Source organism: Mugil cephalus, chromosome 15 (genome assembly GCF_022458985.1).
Source record: "Mugil cephalus isolate CIBA_MC_2020 chromosome 15, CIBA_Mcephalus_1.1, whole genome shotgun sequence".
In the NCBI taxonomy this organism is placed as follows: domain Eukaryota; kingdom Metazoa; phylum Chordata; class Actinopteri; order Mugiliformes; family Mugilidae; genus Mugil; species Mugil cephalus.
This window is the reverse complement of record NC_061784.1, coordinates 13,539,817-13,561,970: the sequence shown is the minus strand read 5'-3', so window position 1 is coordinate 13,561,970 and position 22,154 is coordinate 13,539,817. Positions and strand designations below refer to the sequence as shown.

The 22,154-nt window shown below is 43.6% G+C and overlaps 4 protein-coding genes across 6 annotated transcripts in view; 2 read left to right on the top strand and 2 right to left on the bottom strand.

The window, feature by feature from the left end:
- Nucleotides 1–6: 6 nt before the first annotated feature.
- On the top strand, nt 7–5,248 carry alg5 (ALG5 dolichyl-phosphate beta-glucosyltransferase). Its single transcript, XM_047608048.1, has 10 exons — nt 7–323; nt 936–1,104; nt 1,257–1,303; nt 1,540–1,608; nt 1,717–1,809; nt 1,907–2,020; nt 2,121–2,180; nt 2,259–2,410; nt 4,441–4,526; nt 4,714–5,248. The coding sequence occupies exons 1-10, from the start codon at nt 261–263 to the stop codon at nt 4,827–4,829; spliced, it is 969 nt and encodes a 322-aa protein (XP_047464004.1). The 5' UTR covers nt 7–260; the 3' UTR covers nt 4,830–5,248.
- Nucleotides 5,249–8,416: 3,168 nt separating this feature from the next.
- smad9 (SMAD family member 9) lies at nt 8,417–14,398 on the top strand. Its single transcript, XM_047607429.1, has 8 exons — nt 8,417–8,607; nt 10,235–10,775; nt 11,137–11,352; nt 11,575–11,835; nt 11,938–12,048; nt 12,206–12,427; nt 12,947–13,203; nt 13,852–14,398. Exons 2-8 carry the CDS (start codon nt 10,580–10,582, stop codon nt 13,993–13,995), a joined length of 1,407 nt encoding a protein of 468 aa, XP_047463385.1. The 5' UTR covers nt 8,417–8,607; nt 10,235–10,579; the 3' UTR covers nt 13,996–14,398.
- An 87-nt stretch (nt 14,399–14,485) lies between these two features.
- Nucleotides 14,486–16,606, bottom strand: LOC125021382 (regulatory factor X-associated protein). Its single transcript, XM_047607431.1, has 3 exons — nt 15,939–16,606; nt 15,713–15,823; nt 14,486–15,383 (listed from the first exon to the last, which is right to left on the bottom strand). Exons 1-3 carry the CDS (start codon nt 16,365–16,367, stop codon nt 15,279–15,281), a joined length of 645 nt encoding a protein of 214 aa, XP_047463387.1. The 5' UTR covers nt 16,368–16,606; the 3' UTR covers nt 14,486–15,278.
- Nucleotides 16,607–19,220: 2,614 nt separating this feature from the next.
- The window catches only part of LOC125021069 (serine/threonine-protein kinase DCLK1-like), a 44,968-nt gene continuing 42,034 nt past the window's right edge, over nt 19,221–22,154 (bottom strand). For 2 of the 3 annotated variants that reach the window (XM_047606890.1, XM_047606889.1), the window contains one exon: nt 19,221–21,644. In XM_047606890.1, the coding sequence (XP_047462846.1) occupies nt 21,363–21,644 (282 nt within the window). In that variant the 3' untranslated portion in view covers nt 19,221–21,362. The remainder of the gene's footprint in view (nt 21,645–22,154) is intronic. The other variant, XM_047606891.1, reaches the window with a different exon arrangement.

Here is a 22,154-nt window from a genome sequence, read left to right as displayed (position 1 = left end):
TCGTGAAGAACCAGTTACTTCCGCGTTGCCACTGTGTTCAGTTGTGATTGGAAGTGGAGTTTAGTGAACTGTCTACAGAGTAATGGGAATACATATTTAGCGTGTACACAGTCTAGTAAACCTGTATTTTGTCGTATATACTGGGAAGTCAGCACAGGCTACCAGACACGAAGCAAAGCGAGGAGAAAGCGAGCTAGCTGTTTAGCTAGCCACTTGGACTGGTGTTCTGTCAGGGGCTCCAGGGGGTAACTTGATGGGAAATGGATTTCCTCTGTGAAATAATTCAAGCCTTAGTCGCACTAGCAGCTTTGGGGCTTATTGTGGTAAGTAATTATGATATTTTGTTAAAACTGTATTGACATAGACCTGCTGTTTCTTGTTCTAGCAAGTGTTTGGCTCCTGTTTTTTTAAATGCATTTGCCCATCCTGTGCACTCACTCACTGACTGACAGTGACAGTGGCCGGATTCTTGTCTCAATGCATGTCAGTGAGTAATAGGAAACACACTTCCCAACTTCTATTGGCTTATTCTTACATTTTTTGCTGTTTCCATTTCTTCCCAACGTTTCCACATTGAAATGGCAAACAAAATGTTAAGAACCTTTTAACTTAGCATCATTTACAACATGAGAAAATGGCAGACATTTGTTTTTGTTTAATTCTGTGATGACAGAAGTACCACACAACAAAAATAAGGTTCAAGGCATCACATTTAAATGTGATTCGACAGAAACACTAAAAGTTCATTCAAGTTATTTCAGACCTTCTCAACACATGATAATCACAAAGACTTACATTAGATTTAGATATTATAGCTTTTATATGATAATCAAATAGTAGTAGATGTGCCATTAAATACAGCTGCTCGCTATTCGTCTTGTTAAACAAAGTTTCTGCTCATGCCGAATGTCATTCTCCTATTTCTCCTCTTTCAGTTGCTTGTAATAGTGCATTTAACCGCGGGGATGGTGAACCTGAGACGCCACGAAAAGGAGAAATATTTCCTTACTGCCAAAGGAGAGAAGGAGCTCTTCCCCAGCCTACACGATGCCCATTCCAGGGATCTCTCTGTGGTGGTTCCCGCCTACAACGAGGAGCTACGAAGTGAGTGGAGAGAAGAACTGTAGTTGCAAATAATTCAAAATATTTAATGGAGTAGCAACCATGACTCACACACAATTGATCATTGTTACCATTTAGGGAGCACCTCCACTAGGTCATAGATGCCAACACGTGTTTACTGTGTGTCATTTCAGTGCCTGTGATGCTGGAGGAAGCTATGGAGTATTTGGAAAACCGACAGGTGAGCGCCTCAGATGGGCAGTATTTAATTAAGACTAGTGATGATTTTTACCACGCTTGCATAAACAGTCTCACGTTGGACAGAGCTTAAGGCTAATTATATACAAACAGTAAATGTGTCAACGGATGTGAACATCGAAACAGTCTCAACGAAAACAGTTAATACTAGATGTTACCAGTAGGTGGCAGCGTTGAGCTGCTCTGATCCAGATGCTTAAAGTTATTTCCCTGCTGCAGAAAAAAAACCCCTCTTTCACCTACGAGGTCATCGTGGTTGATGATGGCAGCAAAGACAAAACCACAGAGGTGATGATTTTTAACATTTTTTTGCTTTGATTCCGTACAATTTTATTTTGAAGCGATACAGGTTGATATTTATTTTGTAAGTGACCATTTTTTGTGATGTGCTGCCAGGTCGCTCTGCGGTACACTAGGAAGTACAGCGCCGATAAAGTGCGGGTGTTGACGCTGGTGGAGAACCGAGGGAAGGGAGGAGCTGTGAGGATGGTGAGACTGTGGATGTGTATACGCAGTACGTTTGACCCGCAGGACGTAGCTATGGTGTATGGTATGGTGTTGACTTTGTTGTTTGTTTCTGTTAAAGGGAACTTTTAGCTCGAGGGGAAAAGTCATCCTGATGGCTGATGCTGATGGAGCCACAAAGTTTGCTGATATTGAGAAAGTGGAGGCTGGACTCCATAGCCTCAACTCTGGACCGGTGTGTTGAAAGTTGCTTTGTTTGTTTTGTCTCACATTCATACACTAATGACAAGGCTGTTAACATGGGATCATCCTAAAAACCCCTCTCTTTCATTTAGGAGAACATGGCAATTGCCTGTGGTTCCAGAGCTCATCTAGAGAAAGAGTCTGTAGCTGAGGTAACTGTTCTTTTTGTCAAAACAAACTGTTGAAGGCTGTGTATTGGTGATTAAATAACCGCTGTTGTATTTCCACAGCGGTCGGTGTTTCGTACATTTCTAATGTACGGCTTCCACTTCCTGGTCTGGTTCTTTTGTGTGAGAGGGATCAAGGACACGCAGTGTGGCTTCAAGCTTTTCACACGCGAGGCTGCACTCAAGACCTTCTCCTCTCTCCACGTAGAGCGATGGTAAGGAACTGCACTTCATGGGCAATGTGGGTACGGAGCGTTGAGACCTGTCTGTCACCGGGCGACCAATCAAAACATTGACTGAGGGGGCGGGAAAAAAAGGAAAAAAGAAGATAATAATTATAGAGAAACGTACATTTTGTTGTTATTTTTTTAATGAAAATCAGTGTTTATTGTTGCTGGGTACCCGTCTTAGTACAGCAAAAGGTGAAAGTACGCTGTAACAATGTGTCAGAGGGTTACACGCGCCCAGGCCACCTTTCAAGCTGGAACCGCCACTGGCAACGATACAAACAAAACATGTTCTTAGACGTATTACCAGCTGCTTCACATTGGTGTTTTCAGTTAATATGTTGTAGTTAGTTGGATGTATATTCAGGTTAAAGGTAGGTGGAGCTATTATTGAAAAGGTTAAGTGTCATCAAGCCTTAAGAACCAGTTAGAAAGACAGTAAAGTAGGTGTTTCCAACCTAATACTATATGTGTTTTATTTTTTTCAATCATACCGCCTGAACTGTGTAGGGGAATCACATTATTAAACATTTAAGTCTAATAACTGCCCTCGTCAAAAGGGGCACCACCTACAGACATATACTGTATCCTGTAAGAATTAATCAATTAATATTGGATCAGTATTAATTATTGGCAGTTAATCAATCTGATCGTGTCTGAGGCGTCAGCTCTCAGTTCTGGGATCATCTGTTTCCAGCTCACAAGGACCTTCTGACAGTTTCATCGCACGTAAACAACTACGTCCACTACGTAAAAAAAGTGGACGAAGTGGCACTTATGAGGCTGCCGTGTAGCAGAGTTTCATACGTGTGAAAAAGAAAGTAGTTCCCAGTGACGGAATTGAAAAATACTTCCGGTTGAAAGTATCTACAAAAATACTATTAATGCGTCAAACACGCCAACTGGCGGACAACAAAAACTTCGAGTTAAAAGTTAAAAGTATTGCGAAGACAAAAGACGAACTCGTAGACGGAGAAGGAACAACTCGAAAGAGAGCTGGACGAGATCCAAGAAGAGAACTGGGAAGAGAACAGGAGTGAGCAAGAACTGAGAACTGAGGCTGACCGGCGTCTGGTTATGTCAACTCTGCAGGTCCCTTTGTTGCGAAACTGGTGTTCGCGGTTTTCGATGACTTACACGTGAATGCTTTCATTTCTAGAGTATTAAATAACGGTTGTACTTCTCAAAATGTTAAACTCAGAAATAGGATGAGAGAGAGACATGAAATTAAACACTTTCAATGACATAACATATCGGCATGAAAACACGTTATCAGAAACATTTATTCATTTCTACGACATTCCTAAGTATCCTAATTCATATAACTAAATAATAATAGTACGCAATGCTCACAGATATTAAGAAGAAGAAAGGTAGATCGTATTCAGGCTAGGCTAACCAGTCCTGCTTTGTAGAATATAGACGTATTAAAACGCTACAAATTATTATTTGGTGGAATTACATTCCAAAGACATTTCCTTAGCTGGCCTCTGGGTGGCAGTATGACTCCACGGTAGAGACGTATGATTAAAAATACTGAAATCTAACTTCTTCACATTTTGAGTTAGAAAAACTGACAAAACTGTTTTTTTGACACAAATCACAAGCTGAGTATAGATTAAACATTGTAATTTTGGTTACAAGTGTACATTTCGTAGTTTGTAGTTCCAGTCAGAGAGACATCTTGCAGTTCTTAATTTATTTACGATCTTTATCCGCCACAGGTGGTCCAGGCGCCGAGAGGTCTGGTCGCTCTTATCTGTGGTGCCTGTCGGTGGATTACACGTAAATGGGATAAAAGTTTTAAATCCTTGTTCGTTGGCACGGGAATGTGTTTAAAAGCTTGTTTTATGGCTTTGTTTTGTGGTCTCAGAAATCTGCAAAGGAAACAACAACAGTCGTGTCCATTATGGACCGTCCGGCGAAGTGACCTCTCCTGGTGGGTCAGGGGAGAAATAAAATGTTCTCCTGCAGCTGTTTTATAACTACTCTTCGACCTTTTGTCTTTGGCTCTCTAGGGCGTTTGATGTGGAGCTGCTGTATATCGCCCAGTGTTTTAAAATCCCCATAGCAGAGGTGGCAGTCAACTGGACTGAAATAGAAGGTATGTTTTTAATGGAACATGTGGACATGTGTCCTCCCACTATCGCAACCATCTGTACCTTTCTGTTTGGCGTGTTTGATTTTATTGTCTGCCTCATCATCTGTAAATGTCCGTAAACTGGCATGTATTCATTATTTGTCTCATAAAATCATCACTTTAAAATGAAATGCCTGTTTTCCTGTGCCAGGTTCTAAACTGGTCCCGTTTTGGAGCTGGCTGCAGATGGGACGAGACTTGATTTCCATTCGCCTGCGCTACCTCACTGGAGCCTGGAAACTGCAGTCTCCACATAAGACTGATTAGCCAATCAGACAAGCCCTTGTGTCCTAGAGACAGCCTGTGATAGGGCGGTCTAGCCTTCGGATGAGGTGGGATTACAGCTGTTGTGGGCTCCTCACGGTCCTGCCTTTAAATGTGGATGTTGGCTCGTTCTGGCCACCGTTACGTACATTTCTGTAGCTACAGCTCACAGAGTGTATGTGTGACCGATCCATGCACTCAGTTACTCAATGCTTATGTTGTGCCCATTCTACGTGAGGACGACTTGTTGTGAAATATGAAAGGTCTGATAATCTGTGCGTCAAGATTCTCACTGAGAATCGAATGTCTTTGTATGAAACTTTGTAAATGGGAAAGGCTACTGGTTGACTTGAACCAAAATAAAATGAAAGAAAAAGTCGGTGATTTCTGATTTTACAATCAATATTAAACTATTAACTAATCATTTGTGAGATTTTTTTTTAAGTAATCAGCTGGAAGGGCAACGGAGATAACCACTGTTAATTAGCAATAAGCAAAAGTCACAAAAATTTAATAAGTTCTTAATGATTAGAATTTTGTACTTTTATGATGAATATATTTTGTGTAGTTTGGATTGTTCAGACTAAACGGGACAACTATGACATCACCTTTGTGTATGATTATATTGTAATTGCAGGTTTGAGTGTTACTACAAGCAGTATAAAAAGCAACTTGACATAGTATGCTCGAAAGAGAAGCGGTTAATGACAGGAGGAACATGCAGTTCTTAAAAATAGTGTTGGGGTAAAAACTAAATGTAAATATAGAAATGCAAAAAAAAACAAAACACTGAAAAACCCTGATTTTTGTACTTTGTACACCTCAGGCTCCAACCAGCAGTCGCAGGACGACTTTACAGAAGGACAGGTAATGACCACATAATGACCACGTAATGTATATAATCAGTCATCACTCACTTTGCTGCAGACTTCTGGACCGGTTCAAGTCGATCCATCTGGGAAGATTGGACATCTTGTTATTATTCCTGTACAAACGTCAGTTCATAATCTCCCGCGGGCTCAAGTGTCGTCAGAAGAATTTTCACCCTTTCTGAACATTTTGATCATTTTAAAAACTGTTGTAAATTGTATTAGGAGCTTCTGTCAGCCTGCTTCTTTGCACAGTAACGGTTTCTCACCTTGCCAGGTGGCCGGTACCTTTGCAAAATGTGACACAATCTTAACATGCGCAGAAAAAACACATTTTAAATATTTTCATTTTGCATATTTCTTAACTTGGCGTCATTTAGGCGAGGTTATAAAATAAACAGGGTACGAGAGGCAGTGTTATTACAACAAACTGACATGAAAGAAACAGAAACCTTAGATTGCAATATTCAGACATTTGTTTGTCTCCTAAAGCCTGGTGTGGACACGTTGGACGGAGTCCAGCGAGCGTTTTTGCGGTCGGACTAAATGAACCAATAGTGCTGTTTTCTTATGCAAGCCTTGAGGTCTAGGGTTTGCATTGATGCGGATGTCTCTGGGGCCTCACCGAGCCCTGGGGAGCGCATCCTGTTTGTGCCGTGCCTGCCTGTCTGTCTGTCTGTCCGTCTGCCTGCCTGCCTGCCTGCCTGCCTGTCTGCCACCAGACAAGACACAGAGGCGGTGAATCCTAATCTGAACGTTTTCTGGTTTCCTGTTTCTGGGCTCAACTTTCAAATGAAAAGGTGGCAAGTCTCAAATGAGGAAACTCTTATTGACCACAACGTTTCACTGGAGGAAATGATTTAACAGATAATAGTAGAGAGTCTCTATGCAGGTAATGGAAACGAGATTAAAACCTCTTTATAAATGTATTGTCAGGGTGTTACGTTCACTCCTATGAGGTGAACTGACAGGTTGTTCCACTCTTCCTCTGTTTGCCCTGCTGCGTCCTTCGTTTTGAGTCCCCATTCCAACACTTATCTATGGCACATCTTACCTTGGTGGTTGCATTTTGATGATTTACCTGACGGCTGTTAGGGAGGGTGGGGGGATCACATGTTTGTTTGTATTTTTTTTTTTTTTTTTTCAACAGGGTCTCCAGAGTGGTTTCACTTCGCTTTGGGAGTATTGTTACGTTCCGCAGCAGTTGCTGTAAACTGTGAAAATGTCAAACTTGTAGACTCACTGTCGCCAGCCGGGGCTTGCGTCATTAACTGGACCAGTCATGGCACTCCCAATAAAGGATCGTATCCATCCGCTATGAGAAAGACCTCTGCGTGGCTCCCAGCTACAGACAGTGAACCAAAGTTTAAAAATGTAGCGGACAGGTAAATCTGAAGCTTCGTTTTTAAAACACGAGTGAAGCCGTGGAGGGAGGACCACAGAAAGTCCCTCTTGTGGACTTTTTTAGGCTACAGGTGCAGCGTCTGCGCATTCACGCGCGGCCTCAAAGTGAGCAAATAATACCGGAATTATTTAAGAATGTTTAATAGCAGGTTTGATCCGGTATCGGATGGAGTAGGCTACAATTTTGCGCATGATAAACATAATAAAGGTTAAAAAAAAAAAAAAAGAAGAAAAAAAATCAGAATTCAAAATAAATGTACTGACATTAATGACATTTACCAATTAATTATGTGAAGCTAATTTAATTTGTTTAATCATAAAAACAAAAGAAAAATTTATAGACAGTTAACTTTATGAATGAACACACAGCTAAACAGTATGGGGACATTGTCAGACTACAAACGGACTCATCTGTTAGGAAAGTCACTAAAATAGTCTACAAGGGGTGAACAGGTGTGACTGTTTTTCTGCTCGGCCCCCCCGGTTAGTTAAAGCCAGCTACGAGGATGGGAGGGCGGAGGGTGGAGGGGTTCAGGTGGCGCGCACGCACGCGCGTGCACCGCCGCAGCGAGCGCTGAATCTGAAATCCCTGAAATCCTGGGAAACTTCCAGGAGGGGGAAGGCGGAGGGATCTCCAATGCAGGCGCTGCGGTTCCAGCCAGGCTGACGCCGCCGAGGCTGTGGCGCTCGGCTGGAGGAGTGGAGCCTCCGAGCCTCCTCAGACCTGCGTCAACGCAACCGCAGGGGACAACAACGGAACGCACCGAGACGGGGACGTTCACAATAAAAGGCGGAAATCCAGCCACGGTCGCCAAAACTGCTTCAGACTATATACTGTATCTGTTAACATAAACATAGGCCAAATGAAGGTATGTATATTATCATCTACATTATGTGCCCACTCTTATTAAACGAGCTTTATTTACGTTCCACCTCATCAGAAATCAAAATTTAAAACGGAAAGGCCCATTATATTAATCCTATTTAGTAGTAGACATACAGACTAAAGTGCATTTCAAAATGATTATGCGAACGATATGAAGCTACATATACTCTAAAAGAACATACAAGATAGGCCCCAACTACTACTACTTTTATATAAATAAAAAAAAGCTATGTAAGATTGTCACCAGCTCATATATTATATTAACTGAAACTATATTCCACAAAACATCTATTTTTTGTTCCCTTGAACATTTAATATCACTCCAGGGTTTTATTATCATTGTTATTATTACGCTTCGTTTCTATCTCTGTGATGCTTTTATTTTGACATCGCCAACTGGCTGCTTCTTTCTTTCTTTTTTTTAAATTCAGGCTGCCTTTACAGTTTAACACACACGCTCACACACACACACACACACAAGCACACACACGCAGACAGACACGCACCTTCCTGGCTCCGCTGCTGTGCTGCTGTGACCCAGCCTACAAGCCCACTGCTCCACAGACAGTGAAGCCTCCACACTCCTACGGCTGCCTGCGCTGCACTTGTCATCGCGACAGAGGTGAGAAAATAAGCAGACCAGCAAAATGTAGAGTTGCAGTTTTGTTGTGCGACACGTTGTTGTGGGTTTGTAGTTAAATTAAAGCAGTTTTCACTCGCACTTTGGGGCAACTTTGTTTTTGGATCAAATGTCACACTATAAAATGATAGAGTTATAAAAAATCAAAAACTCGTATAGACTAGAAATAGGCTAATGTTAAATTTGCGCACGCATCTTTGCCCCCGCACGCACGAGTGTGTGGAAGTTTACTTTGTGGTGACATGGGATCAAACTCTGATTACGCGTAAGAAACGTGAACGTCTTTGGATGCCGTGCGTCTGGTCGCCGTCAAGGTGTGTTTCTTTCAGAGGCTCGACCAGAAGCCGGATTTCTGCGTCGCGGCAAGGGGGATGTGGTGTGGTTGAAGGAAGCTGGCGTGTTTACTTTTTTGGGAAGGGGTGTCCTGGTGATAAAGCGTAAGGTAATTAGCCTATCTGAGCCTGCAGACTGAGCGACGCCAAGCTCCATAAAGCATCAACAGCGGCGGCGGCGGCGGACTGATGCCGCAGCGAGCGCTGGTGCGCTTTCTCTTCAGCTGTCCGATTGTCTGCCTAAAACCAGTGCTGGCCACATTTCCAACAAGTATATTATGTAGATGTACTCAATCACGATACGTATCACCTGTGTTTATTTGGGGGGTCCACCTTTCTGAAAACTCCAGGAGGAGCTCTAAAGTGATTCTGTATTTCGGAATCAAAGCTTCCAAATCACCTTTTTTTAAGTTCTTGATCTGCCACATTTCTAATGCATTAGATGCGAATAATAATCCAACAGGTATGTGGTAAAGTTTCTCCTCAAATTGAAGAATGGAAGCTTTAATCTAGCATGCAAGAAGGATTTACAACAATAGTGGTAAATGTAAATTGTTCAAATATCTGAGGAAGATGCTGCTGGAGTGATACACAGGCTTCTTGTTATTATTATTGACTCCTAGCAACCTAAATATAGTGAACTCAAATAGCTTCTTCACCTCAAAGTTTGTGTAGTTTTCAGTAGTACTCAGATGGACAGAAAGATACAAACACAAGGAGAGCTCTCTTTCTGTGTCTGCCGGTCTCCCTCCCTCTCCCCCTCCTGTCCTGTGATGTGTTCTGGCCAGACAGTATGGCTCCTGGGCGTCAGTGGCATGATCATAGAAACAGAGGCCAGAAAGGACATTCCTCATTGTTGTTGGTGGATCTAGAAACGAGCCTGGCCATCTTGGCCCCGCTCTTTTCTGAAACGTTTTCAGTTACGTGTTTCGCTCTCTCCGCGGAGAATAATAACTCGGTTGTTCAGCATGTGGGACATCGGTTCAGTCAGTAACAGTGTCCCGCTGATGCAGCCTCCTTATCATGGAAATCCACCTCTAATGCCCGGTTCATTAAATATGGGGAGATTGTGGTTATGTGCTGATCGCTCTTTGATTTCACCCTGGCTGTCGTGATTACCGGCGGCCAGCTTATCACCTTAGCGACTCCGGCTTAATTTGCCTTACAATTAAACCCCATGGTATCTCTCTTTAATGTAACTCCTCAGCTGCTTCTGGAACTGTGCACGGTTTTTGGCTGAATTGTCAGCTAATACAATCTCTCACTTCCCTTGCCAGATGATTGAAACCTGAACTGGATCCCTGGCTGTGCGAGGGATAACCTTCCCTGCAGGAGGCTCCGAATCCAGAGCTGCCGGATCCCTTCTGTGCCAGCACACAGAGAGAGAGAGAGGATTTAGGGTTTGCGCTGCTCTGGCTGGAGTCCAACTCCTCCACCAGAGCTGCTCGGAAGTAACGGCGGAATACAAGAAACAGCCTCTGTTTACACAGACTCATCACGTTATACCTGCTTTATCCTCAGCTCTCTGTTTCTTCTTCTTCTTCTTCGTCCGGGCCCTTGCCCCCAGGGGAACTCTTATCCTCTCCATCAGCTCTACTCGCCACCCGTTTATCCATCTAATAATGAACTCCTCCGCCTCCATCACGTCCCTATTCTCCTTCACCAGCCCGGCGGTTAAGCGCCTGCTCGGCTGGAAGCAAGGGGACGAGGAGGAGAAGTGGGCGGAGAAGGCCGTGGACTCTTTGGTGAAGAAACTAAAGAAGAAGAAAGGGGCGATGGAGGAGCTTGAGAGAGCCCTCAGCTGCCCCGGGCAACCCAGTGAGTATCGCCGTGTCCAGGGAGATGATGTGCAGCACAGGGAAGAACCCAAAAAATAGTGCAGCGCAATAATGTTGTGACTAATGTTTTCGGGGAAAAAAGTGATAAATTGACTAACCTCCCTAGAGCTCAAAGGGTAAATCATGGTTTCACAACCAGACAACATGTCATGCGACGTGTGAGTTGCAAGCACACAGAGCTTAGGTTGCTAAAATAATCTTATTTATAACGGCTGCTTCCCAGCGGTTAATCTTTACATGAAATCCATGTTCTGAACATTGACACAAAATAGTTTTTGCCGGGCCTCCGTGTTGTGCAGACTTGAATTTAAAAGCGTGTCACTCCTTTCCGCCCCCCGTAGGTAAGTGTGTGACCATCCCGCGATCCCTGGACGGGAGGTTGCAGGTGTCCCACAGGAAAGGTCTCCCCCACGTCATCTACTGCAGGGTGTGGCGCTGGCCCGACCTGCAGTCCCACCACGAGCTGAAAGCCCTGGAGTGCTGCGAGTTCCCCTTCGGCTCCAAGCAGAAGGACATCTGCGTCAACCCGTACCATTACAGGCGCGTGGAGACTCCAGGTAAAAGCATTAGCGGGGAGCATTTTCTGCCTCTGCTGCAAAAAAAATAGGGTCTTTATTGGATTTTGACAAAGCTTTTCTGGTGAAGATCCTAAATACAGACCAGCTGATCTAATAGTGTTCCCAAGACAAAAGCATTTACAGTAATACAATCTTTTATAGCATCATCTGTCTCCATCTGCTCCTTCTTTACCTATTGTTTTTTTTCTCACATGTCCTCAGTGCTGCCACCGGTTCTGGTCCCGCGCCACAGCGAGTTCAACCCTCAGCACAGTTTACTAGCAAAGTTCAGGAACGCCTCCCTTCACAACGAGCCCCTGATGCCCCAGAATGCCACCTACCCGGACTCCTTCCCTCCCCTGCCCTGCTCCTCCTTCCCCTCCTCCTCCCCCTCCTCGTCCCTCGCCCAGTCCCCCACCTCGCAGAGTTTCCCCAGTTCGCCCAACAGCTCCGCGGAACCCGGTAGTCCTTATCACATCACAGGTAGGAGCCAGGTTCTGACTCGATGCTAAGACAGATTCAGATGAGTGCGCCCGTCGGCTATTTTGTGTATTTGATCCACATCCGTGATTTGTGCTTTGCCAGCCGAGACTCCCCCGCCTCCGTACAGCATGATGGAGACGAACCCTCAAGATGACGTGAAGCCGAGCAACGCCACAGAAACAACTAAACTCACCTTCTCTGCTCCGCACAGAGGTAACGTCACACATCAGAGTGATTCACAGACATTAGCAATACTGGACATAGTGTAGGTAGATTCATCGCACTGACTTTTTTTTTTGCCCAAATTGCCCAGTTACGACTCTAGAGGGACACAAACAACGTCTGACTCAGCTTTTTCTCACCCGTTTAGATTTAAGGCCCGTGTGCTACGAGGAACCCGAGTACTGGTGCTCCATCGCTTACTACGAGCTCAACAACCGGGTCGGGGAGACATTCCACGCCTCATCCCGGAGCGTCTTGGTGGACGGCTTCACGGACCCGTCCAACAACAAGAACCGCTTCTGCCTCGGCCTGCTCTCCAACGTCAACCGCAACTCCACCATCGAGCACACGCGCAGGCACATAGGCAAAGGTAGGCTGGACGGCTCTTGCGTGCGCGACTCCTATCAGGAAAACGCTCTTTTCTTTCCCCGAGTTTTCTTTTAATCGGTGCCCTGTCGCGTTTGGAAGCAATAACATTGGGTTTTGCACTCGGCTTGTGAAGAGTCCTTCGGGCCAAAATAATGTTCTTAATCATTGTAAAAGAATGCCTTCCTTTGTAGGACCAGACATCAAGCGGCCTCTGCGGGTTACAATAAACTATGCACTGTGAGGATGTGTGTGGTTTTGAATCATATGGGTGACACAGAGACTGTAGAGTAGCTGATTCCCGGCTTGCAGACATTACTCAGACGTTACTTATTTACAAGCATTGAAGTTCTTGTGATTTTCCTTTAGTAGAACAGGAGAAAAACAGGATGCAACGGTTCTATCTTCGGTTATATGTATGCTCTCCCGGGTAAAAGAGCTCACATGACACCCTTGAGTCCTCCACATGCGCCACAATGAAGCGCTTGTGTTCGGAGTTTGAACTTTCCGCCTCCGTCTCCAGGCTTACACCTGTACTACGTGGGCGGCGAGGTGTACGCCGAGTGCCTGAGCGACAGCAGCATCTTCGTCCAGAGCCGCAACTGCAACTTCCAGCACGGCTTCCACGCCACCACCGTGTGTAAGATCCCCAGCGGCTGCAGCCTCAAGATCTTCAACAACCAGCTGTTCGCTCAGCTCCTCGCCCAGTCCGTTAACCACGGCTTCGAGGTCGTCTACGAGCTCACGAAGATGTGCACCATCCGCATGAGCTTCGTTAAGGTACTCGAGCTTTCGGGCTTCTGGGGGTTAATGGCTTGGAGCGTCAGAAAGGCAGAGGATGTCATGATTTTTTTCTTTCCAACTTTTCTGCTTGACACTTACGTTGGAGTTTCATACTCTTAAGTCAAAGTTGCAGCTGTGAGCAGGTTGATAAGGTGACACCTGTAGTCGCTGATGCTAGCGCCAGACGTCGTCTAAAACCAGAGCTCATGAATGCGGCAAAACAAACGATTGCATAATTTCAGGGAGGAGTGCTTCAGTTTTTGTCAAAACAAATGTCAAAATTCCTGTTTTGATCGATATGCTGAGATTAAATCGTAAACTCCCTGACAAACACAATGCATTTACTGCGTCATAAAAAAAAAAGTTACCTCATGCTTTGTTAGTTAAATGATTTCAGTCTGTCATTGTTGTATTTAATGCAGACTGAAATCTTTTTTTTTTTTTTTTTACCTGGCAAATGTCACCACAGACGCCTAATTTATAATAAGGCATTTGAATAAAGACAATGACAATTGTTATATAATAACAACGTGTTTTCTTATTTAAATGGACATCTATAGATTTCTGTTATGTAAGTGTGTCTCATCCTGCGAAACGCGCTTGTTCATTTTCTGAATGAGCTCCACCGTTGTGTCTTTCCCGCAGGGCTGGGGTGCCGAGTACCACCGTCAGGACGTGACCAGCACCCCCTGCTGGATTGAAGTGCATCTGCACGGGCCCCTGCAGTGGCTGGACAAGGTCCTCACGCAGATGGGCTCCCCGCACAACCCCATTTCATCAGTGTCGTAGCATCATCACGCACGCACACTTTGCGGTCCTGGCCCTCCCTTCACACAGGTAGTCGTAGATTCTGTACGCATGGCTATATTTGAGTTTCCGGTCCCTCTCTTGACATTTTTCTACGTTTGTTACGTTCCACCACACAACTGATTACCGACTTTCATTTAGCTTCATTTACACCTTATGTTCATTTCAGTATGATGAAGCATTTATCCTCATCTCCGTCTCCATCGGGACATGTTAACTGCACAAGATAAATGGGATTTGTTTGTAGGTACTCAAAAACTTGTTATGTGTTAATGTTATTATGGTAGTATGTACTGTATTTACATGTGTTGACCAATGTTTGACTTCATGTACTTGTTGCTTTTTACTTGTTCTATTAAAGTTGTTTTTTCTTTACAAAACACCATTTCCGACGTTTGAATTCCTAAAGCTTTGACTCGAATCAAAGAATAAAGCAAACGCTGTCCTGTAAAGACACAATATGAGGGATTTCTCAATGTTAGCATCACTTTTTTAATCTCATGTTCACAGCAAAGGACACACGCTACTAATTAAACACGGGGACATCATGCAGTCTCTTCTCTCAGCTCACCACACGTTACCGACATGTGGTACAATCTGCTCATTGACTACACAAAGCCAACACAGCTAACATGACATGAATAGTGAATTGAGTTGTGTTGCTTTTTTTGCATTTAATAATAATAATTTATTGTTTGTGCATAAGATATACAACACAGGGAGGTATAAAGCCTTACGTTATAAAAAGAAGTCCTATAGGCTCCATCTGGATGAAAAGACATGCATTTCATAACCGACTGTCACATGTAACAACACTTAAAGTTCGAGTGAAAAAAATAAAAAACTGAAGATTTATGATTGATTGAAAGAAACGAGAAAAATGTCGCATATTCGAGACTCAAACGGACTCTGCTGACAAAAAGTTTGACAAGACAGTGATAGTAAAACAGTGTTACTTCCAGACGAATAAAGACAAAACAGACATTATGTCCTGACAATGCCACTAAACAGTACACTCACGATAAAAGAAATGTATTTAAAAAAAAAAAGGTTTCCTAAACAGCATTAGACATGGTTTTATTACACGGCCGGTGTCTTTTTGAGGGGTTTATGCCACTGTCACAGTTTTAAAAAACAAACAAAAAACAAACAAAAAAAAAAACACCAAATCCCATCATTAACGTATTATTCTTTCCAGCTGCTAGTGTATGTCTTCAGTGCTCAAAAAAAACAAATACTAATGTCAGACACTGAGCTGGCCAGCGTCAGCAGCCCGGGAACTGCTGCTGTGATTGGCTGCGGCTCTGTGTGGCCAGGAGCTGCTGCTGCTGCTGCAGGAAGCTGATCACCTCCGGACTCCTGAGCAGAGACTGAAAGACACAGACATTAACATTTTTAGAGCTTTTAATGAACAGACACTCAGTTAGATTATGCTGAAAAGCCTAAACTCCCCAAGAATCGCTCCTAGACCTAAAGAAGCTTCTTGGATGTGTGTTAAAATGCAATCAACATGTGTACGTGCCTTTGTTTGGATATAACATGACCTGGATGCTCGAGGATCTTAGCGGACAAATAAAGAAATATGTGGGAAGGTCATGGCACCATTTCAAGGGATATTTAAATTTGTTTCATTTCTTATACTCTGACATCCATCATGGTGCAAGTCATATCAGTCAATTGGCCCTTCTGCTGGACTCACCAGTCTTTTCTGGTTGAGGACCTGCTCTATCAGAGAAGGTCTGGGTGGACGGTCTCCCATGGCACCGAGACGCTGTTTGTTCACAGACACAGGTCGCTCCTCAGAGTTTTCCTGCTCAGAATAACAGAAAGAAATGTTATTAAATCTGATACAAGTGATGGGAACAGATTAGTCCAATCAGATGCACTGACAGAAATAGAGTATTAATACTAAAGTATTCTCTTACGTCAAGTTTTCCGCTGGACATGGCCTGATCGCTCTTCTTCTTCTTGTACTTGTCTTTGTACATCTTGTTCCGGTGCTTCTTGCACATCCACGGCTTCCTCTGCTTGGCCACCTGCGTCGTGGTCTCCGTGCATCCCTCGTACGTGCACTGTTTGGGGGCGTTGTCGCCCTCCGAGGTCTCCTCGTCGTTGAGCTCCTCCGGGCTGGCGGCGCTGTCTCTGGGGTCCGACGTGTCCAGGAGGTCGCCCTCCTCGTCCGGATCGTCCATGTCGTAGGATGAGACGTTGTTCTCCGGCTCCTGCGGCGTCGTCACATTTCTGCTGTCCACGACGCCGCTCTTGCTCACGTAATACCTTTGTCCGTCTTTAGTGAGGAGAAGAGTCGAGTCTTTGTCTTTACTTGGAGTGGATGAGCTGTCTTCTTCGTTCATGGCTGCAGGGAGCTAGCAGAAACCTCACATCAGATAGCTTCGATAAAGCTATTCTTTGACATTCCCCCCTCTAGTTTACTATATTGGGTATTTATCTGCTTCCTGGAGGCGGTACGCCATGAATAGACAACTATTTAATGACTAAATATCAGGATTTCCAGCCGGTATAGTAGTACTTCCATTTGTTAGCCTCTCGCTACTATTGCTGTTTCTTCTTCTTTCCGTTAATTGGCGGGTGGCACCAGCCTCTGAGGTGCATTAGCGCCCCCTTCTGAGTGTGTGACCCAGCGTCCACTGCCTCTCTTCAGTATGGAAGAGTATTAGGGCCATGAGAAAGACAACAGAGGAGCTAGATTTTTTTCCCATTATGGACTTTGAGAATATAAGCGAAATTTCCATTAAAAAAAAGTTAAAATACAATTTCGAGAAAAAAGTTGAAAGTAGAAAGTAGACCTTTAAACTTGCAGTACCGTATGTGTATGGTACTCTACTGGTAAGAGTAAAGAATAAGAGTAAAATTACACACACACATATATATATATATTGCTGATATATCATATTTGACTGATGCCTTGTCTGCTGAGGGTGGGAGGTAAACTCCAAGGCTCAGGAGCATGTCCCTTTCTGCCCATAGAGTCCCGAAGCCAGGCACAGTGCTTCGGGAAATATAACTGAAAAAATAATGACAGTACAATTTTAAATCCTTAATATTAATTATTAATTAAGCCCCAATACTCTTCCGAAGAGTATTGGTGATGGTCTACTTTCTACTTTTTACCTTTTTCTTGAAATTGTGCAAAGTGCATGATGAAAAAAAAACTCTACCTCCTCTAATGTTTTTTTTTCTTACGTGTAGCCCTAATACTCTTCCGTACCTCTTCAACCTTTCTCTTTCTCGAATGTATTTGTGACAATTAAGAAACAACGTGCTCCACTGACTCTTCAACATTACACTGCTCACATAAGATTCTTTTTTCTTCCCCATGATATCATATTCCTTTCAGTGAAGTACTTACGCGTTCCACTGTTTCTCACTGTTTACACTGTGTGAATTTTCCAGTTGGGCGCTTGCCTGTTTTGTGTAATGTGTGATTAGACTTAGATAGACTGTAATGGTCCACAAGGGAAATTACTTAGTTACATTAGCTTAGTTGCACATAAAAGACATGATGGTCATAAAACGGAATTAGAATATAATATAAATAAAATAGGAAATAGTATAAGCAAAACATGTACAGAATTATCTTGTGACCTGTGTGACCTGTTCTCAGGTGCCTTGTAATATTTCCTTTCCTACGTTTGAAGCCCACCTTCCGCCCATCACCCACATGCCTTTTTTTTTTTTTTGTTTAACTGTTGTCCTGATGTTAGCACTCATGCCATGTAGATTGTGTATATTCCCTAACAATGAATGATTTAACTTCAGCTTTGCTTAGTGGATCTTGCATGTCTACCTGTGTAATTCAGAGTGTTTGCTTGGCCAGAATATCCACCTGCTCATTTCCCTCCACACCCACATGAGCAGGAACTGAGATGAACCGTGCAACACGCCCTTGACTTTCACCCTGTATTATTAAAAATATTTCATTGATTGTATCCGCTCTGAGTGGTGATATAACAAGGATTATTTTTGTTCTTCATTTGTCCAGTGTGTTCGAGCGACCCCCAGTGGCCAAAATAACCATAACATTTTTTTACTAACTCACCTTCGAAATTATGTAAATATATCTGGGGTGTAATTACAGCCACACACATTCAGACCCAGAGAGCGGCGTGTTTTCTATTGGTTCATAGTTATATAATAACGGGGAGGTGTTTTTTTTAGCCTCATCAAACTGCCAGCAGGCACAGTTGGAAGGACGCAAAAATAAAAAATTTAAAACGCATTTCACGTTCTTTTGAGAGGAACAGCATTTGAGAAGTTTTGACGGATTGACAGTTTTTTTTTTCCTGGAGAGAGAACAAGAGATACTTTCCAGTCACAGAAGGTGTCCAGACTAACTGTATAACATTTCCACATGGCATGGTGTTCCCATAGATAAGAATAGAAATAAACTGTCAAAGTCTGTGAATATGCCTGATAATATCACACTGAAACTAGAGAGACAGAGAATCTGATAACCAGTGTTTACTCTGCAACAAACCGAAGCCGTGAAGCTAAAAAGGCACTCCTTCAGCTGAAAGGTCTGATCCTACCTGGTAAATCCAATATACATTTCTACAAACAACTGGCATTCATTTCATGCCACCTTCCCACTTGCATGCTGAGCACTTTCCCCCGTCAAGCACATAAATTACAGATCCTCCGTCTCTAGCCTTACTTGGGATGCATAAACGCTCCTCTAGTCAAGTGCCACCCACCGGGTGACACCTAACAACAGAGTGGTATTATGTGCATCTATTTGATGTAGATTTGGGATTTCCTGTGATTTCCTGTGCTCCTGTGTTCCTTCAGGTTGAATTACACACCGATCAGCCACAATATTAAAACCACTGTCAGGTGATTATGAATTACATTAACCATTTTTGTGAAATTTCTGGACCTGGCATTCATGTGGATGTTACTTAGACATGTACCACCCCCACCCCATAGCAATAACACTCCTTGATGGCAGCAGTCATCCCCAGCAGGATGCAGCCTGACACAAACACACAAACAGTTTAGAAACAACTAAAAACAACTTAAACAACTTATAAGACCCATATCCATTCTCTGATGGGCCTGAAGTTCTGGAGGCCTGCACAATATTATGAAAGCGGTTTTAATGTTATGGCTGATCAGTGTATCTGACCAGCAATCAAGTCATGCAGCAAAGAGACAACAGTTCGAAACTCAATGAAAGACGCCACCGGTTTGTTTTTGAAAGACATTTTTATTATCGTTATTGTTATTGATAGACCATTGTTGAACAGAGGTACAGGTATCGGTATTGCAACGGACTGTAATACGGTGGTGCAGCTGTGAGAGCACTTTGGTAAATGTGCTGGAGAGTGCGGATTTCAACAGCACAACGATTTCATACTGATCTAGTCAATATGGCGGCACATTACTGTATACGTGTGCGATGATGAGAATAAATACAGAAACTTAAGACAAGTGGGACGACTGCAGGGAGATCATCTGCAATAAAACTGCACTTCTCTCACTCGTCTGGCTTCTTTTTTTTCTTCCTTATTTTATTTTATTTTTTGATCGTGTCTCATCTCACACCGGTCACTGGAGATCACAAAAGACATCGACCCCAGCGTCCGACAAGAAGCAACGACGACGGTCTCCTCCGTTTCTCTACCTCTGCATTCATCCACGTGGTACGACGTCAAGTCAAAACACTGCCCTTCAACTTATTGTTTCATTTCGACCCGATGATCTCCTCTAGATATTTTTTTTTCTTTGCAGACTGATACACATGTATGACAGATTTTTATTTTTTTTTAAACAATTCTCATAGACGTACTACTAGTAAAGAAATATACTGTATTGTGAACTATCAAAATAAATAAAATTGTTATTTACATAACATATAAACAATACTTCATCACTAAACTGTATTTTTTTTTTTAAATATAAGAATAGGCTACTGTATGTCTGTCATGCTTTCATCTGAATAAATGAAGCCATGAATGAGGTTGTACAGAGCTGAAATAAATCCTCCTCGATCCTTTGCAAGAGTGCTGCTGGTTCTACGACATCTCCACCGTTATTCCCTCCGGCTTGACTGCGTCTACACTGCAGTACCTTTGTGCAAATAGGCAGCCCTCATAAACTTGTACGCATCGACCACCTACAGTAAAACAGCTCTTCCGATCCATACAAGTGGGGAAAATGAAACTCTTTCTTTGATGCTGGAAACCGTGGATGAAATGGCGCTGTTGGTGGTGTCAATAAAGATGCAAACGGAGGGTTTCTATGTGCACACCTCTGAACTGAAGGCATGGCGACGCGGAATGCAAATGTATGAGGAAAACGTGGTTCAGGTGTAGAGTTTGCTACAGAAGCACCTGGATGCTGCTGAATTTTGCGTATCGAGACGTGAGCTGATAACAAAATTACGAGGAGCACTCAAACGCACCATTATTGTCTCGGTAGGAGCCTGTGTAAAATGTAAACTGTAATACTGTGATCCAACGGTACGGGAAGGCAACGCCAGTACTGTGTAGAGCACAGAATTATAGCAGTGCTGTCACTGATTTTTTTTTTAAACACATTTTTGCTAGAAAAACTATTTTCTCTACAAACTGCAGCTCAAGTCTACTGAAACATTTCTCTACTTCTACACACTGCTCCATCCTTTCCAATCCACCAAGCTCTAAGGATAAGTCAACAGAACCTCATCCTTTATGAAAAAAAGGGAAATACATACATCCATATATATATATATAAAAAATGTATGAATAAAGGATGAATAAATAAGGTTCAATAAAACATGAACATCGGTCTATATTCTCATATTGCCTTGTAGAGCTGTTCCACCATGTTGAGCCCGGATCATCACTGAAGGGCACGGCGTACCGCTGCCCTTTCTCGCTCCTGGAGCTCTGTAACATGTGCTCAGATGAGAGAATGTTAAAAGGAAAATGAAAGTTTTTTTTTTATATAAAAAAAAGGAAAGTCTTTCGTCTGGCTTCACCTCTCACTCGCGATCCCTGTTCCTCTTTTTCATCTTTTTTTTTTTCTTCGTATCCACCCCTTGATCGATCTCTCCTCCAGGTTTGGAGAGGTGGATTCAGGGGAGTTGAAAGGTCTCCGATTATTATTTTGTTTTCATTTTGTTTTTTTTTTTGTTGTTGTTTTTTCAGAGTTGACCCCCAGCATCAGGTGAGAGAGCACGCGGGCGTCTCCTCCTCCGCCTCCTCCTCCTCCTCCGTACAGAGGGAGGAGCTGGACGAGGATCCTCATTCCCCGCTTTCATCTCTCTGCACACCGTGTCCTCCCACTCACCCTCAACATCCCTCTCTCTCTCTCTCTCTCTCCCCCCTACCCCTCCGCCTCTCGCCCTAGAAGGGCGAGCTGGGGGAGCAGGCGGTGCTGGCCGAGCTGATGGAGACGTCATCAGAGTCGGATGGGTGCCTGGGGTCCGGGGAGGGGTCAGAGCAAGTGTCAGGGGTCAGAGAGGAAGGGGCCACGGGCAGGCCAGGGAGGCAACTGGGAGGCTCCGCCCGCGGGGTATAGGTTGTGGTTGCTGAATTCACATTTGGCATCGAGCGCGGAGGCAGCCGCTTCACATCCGGGTGGCGTCCTCGTCTGAGAACCTGCCCCTCCTTATCAAGAGAGGTGGCCTGAAAGAGAGGGAGGGGGGGAACGGGAGAATGTCATGGTTGGATCATCTGATGACGACATCAAGTCCAATAACAAGCTGATAATTCAATATGGAGGACCTGAAGAAGATTCATTCATAAATAACTAAACTTTTTTCCTTCTAACTTTTGCCACAAAATCTGCTACAAAAAATCATTAAAATGTTCCCGGTATTTTGCTTTTCCATAATCAGTCGGTTACACAGTGCAGCTAGCAAATAGAAAAAGCAGCGGGAGACTAACAAGCGTATCAGACAGATGCATTTGAATTAATTCAAGTCTCTTATTATTTATACAACCTGTGTCTTTTTTTATATAAGCAAGGACCTCAAAATCCTCCATAGATCAACAAATAAAGTCACACAACAGGAGGTCAGCAGGGGGGGCTGAGCAGCAAGCCGTGCTATTAAAACGAGGCAGGCGGGAAAGTGGGGAGCAACATCGCATCAAGCAAAAAAGACAACACAAGTATAAATAAAAAAGGCAGCATTC

Coding starts and splice junctions, on each gene's coding strand:
- alg5 (XM_047608048.1), top strand. CDS start 261: ATGGATTTCCTCTGTGAAATAATTCAAGCCTTAGTCGCACTAGCAGCT. Junction 1,810..1,906: donor AGGGAGGAGCTGTGAGGATG/GTGAGACTGTGG, acceptor TTTCTGTTAAAG/GGAACTTTTAGCTCGAGGGG. Junction 4,527..4,713: donor CAACTGGACTGAAATAGAAG/GTATGTTTTTAA, acceptor TTCCTGTGCCAG/GTTCTAAACTGGTCCCGTTT.
- smad9 (XM_047607429.1), top strand. CDS start 10,580: ATGAACTCCTCCGCCTCCATCACGTCCCTATTCTCCTTCACCAGCCCG. Junction 12,049..12,205: donor CTTCTCTGCTCCGCACAGAG/GTAACGTCACAC, acceptor TCACCCGTTTAG/ATTTAAGGCCCGTGTGCTAC. Junction 12,428..12,946: donor GCGCAGGCACATAGGCAAAG/GTAGGCTGGACG, acceptor CTCCGTCTCCAG/GCTTACACCTGTACTACGTG.
- LOC125021382 (XM_047607431.1), bottom strand. CDS start 16,367: ATGAACGAAGAAGACAGCTCATCCACTCCAAGTAAAGACAAAGACTCG. Junction 15,824..15,938: donor TGTCCAGCGGAAAACTTGAC/GTAAGAGAATAC, acceptor TATTCTGAGCAG/GAAAACTCTGAGGAGCGACC. Junction 15,384..15,712: donor TCCTCAACCAGAAAAGACTG/GTGAGTCCAGCA, acceptor TGTGTCTTTCAG/TCTCTGCTCAGGAGTCCGGA.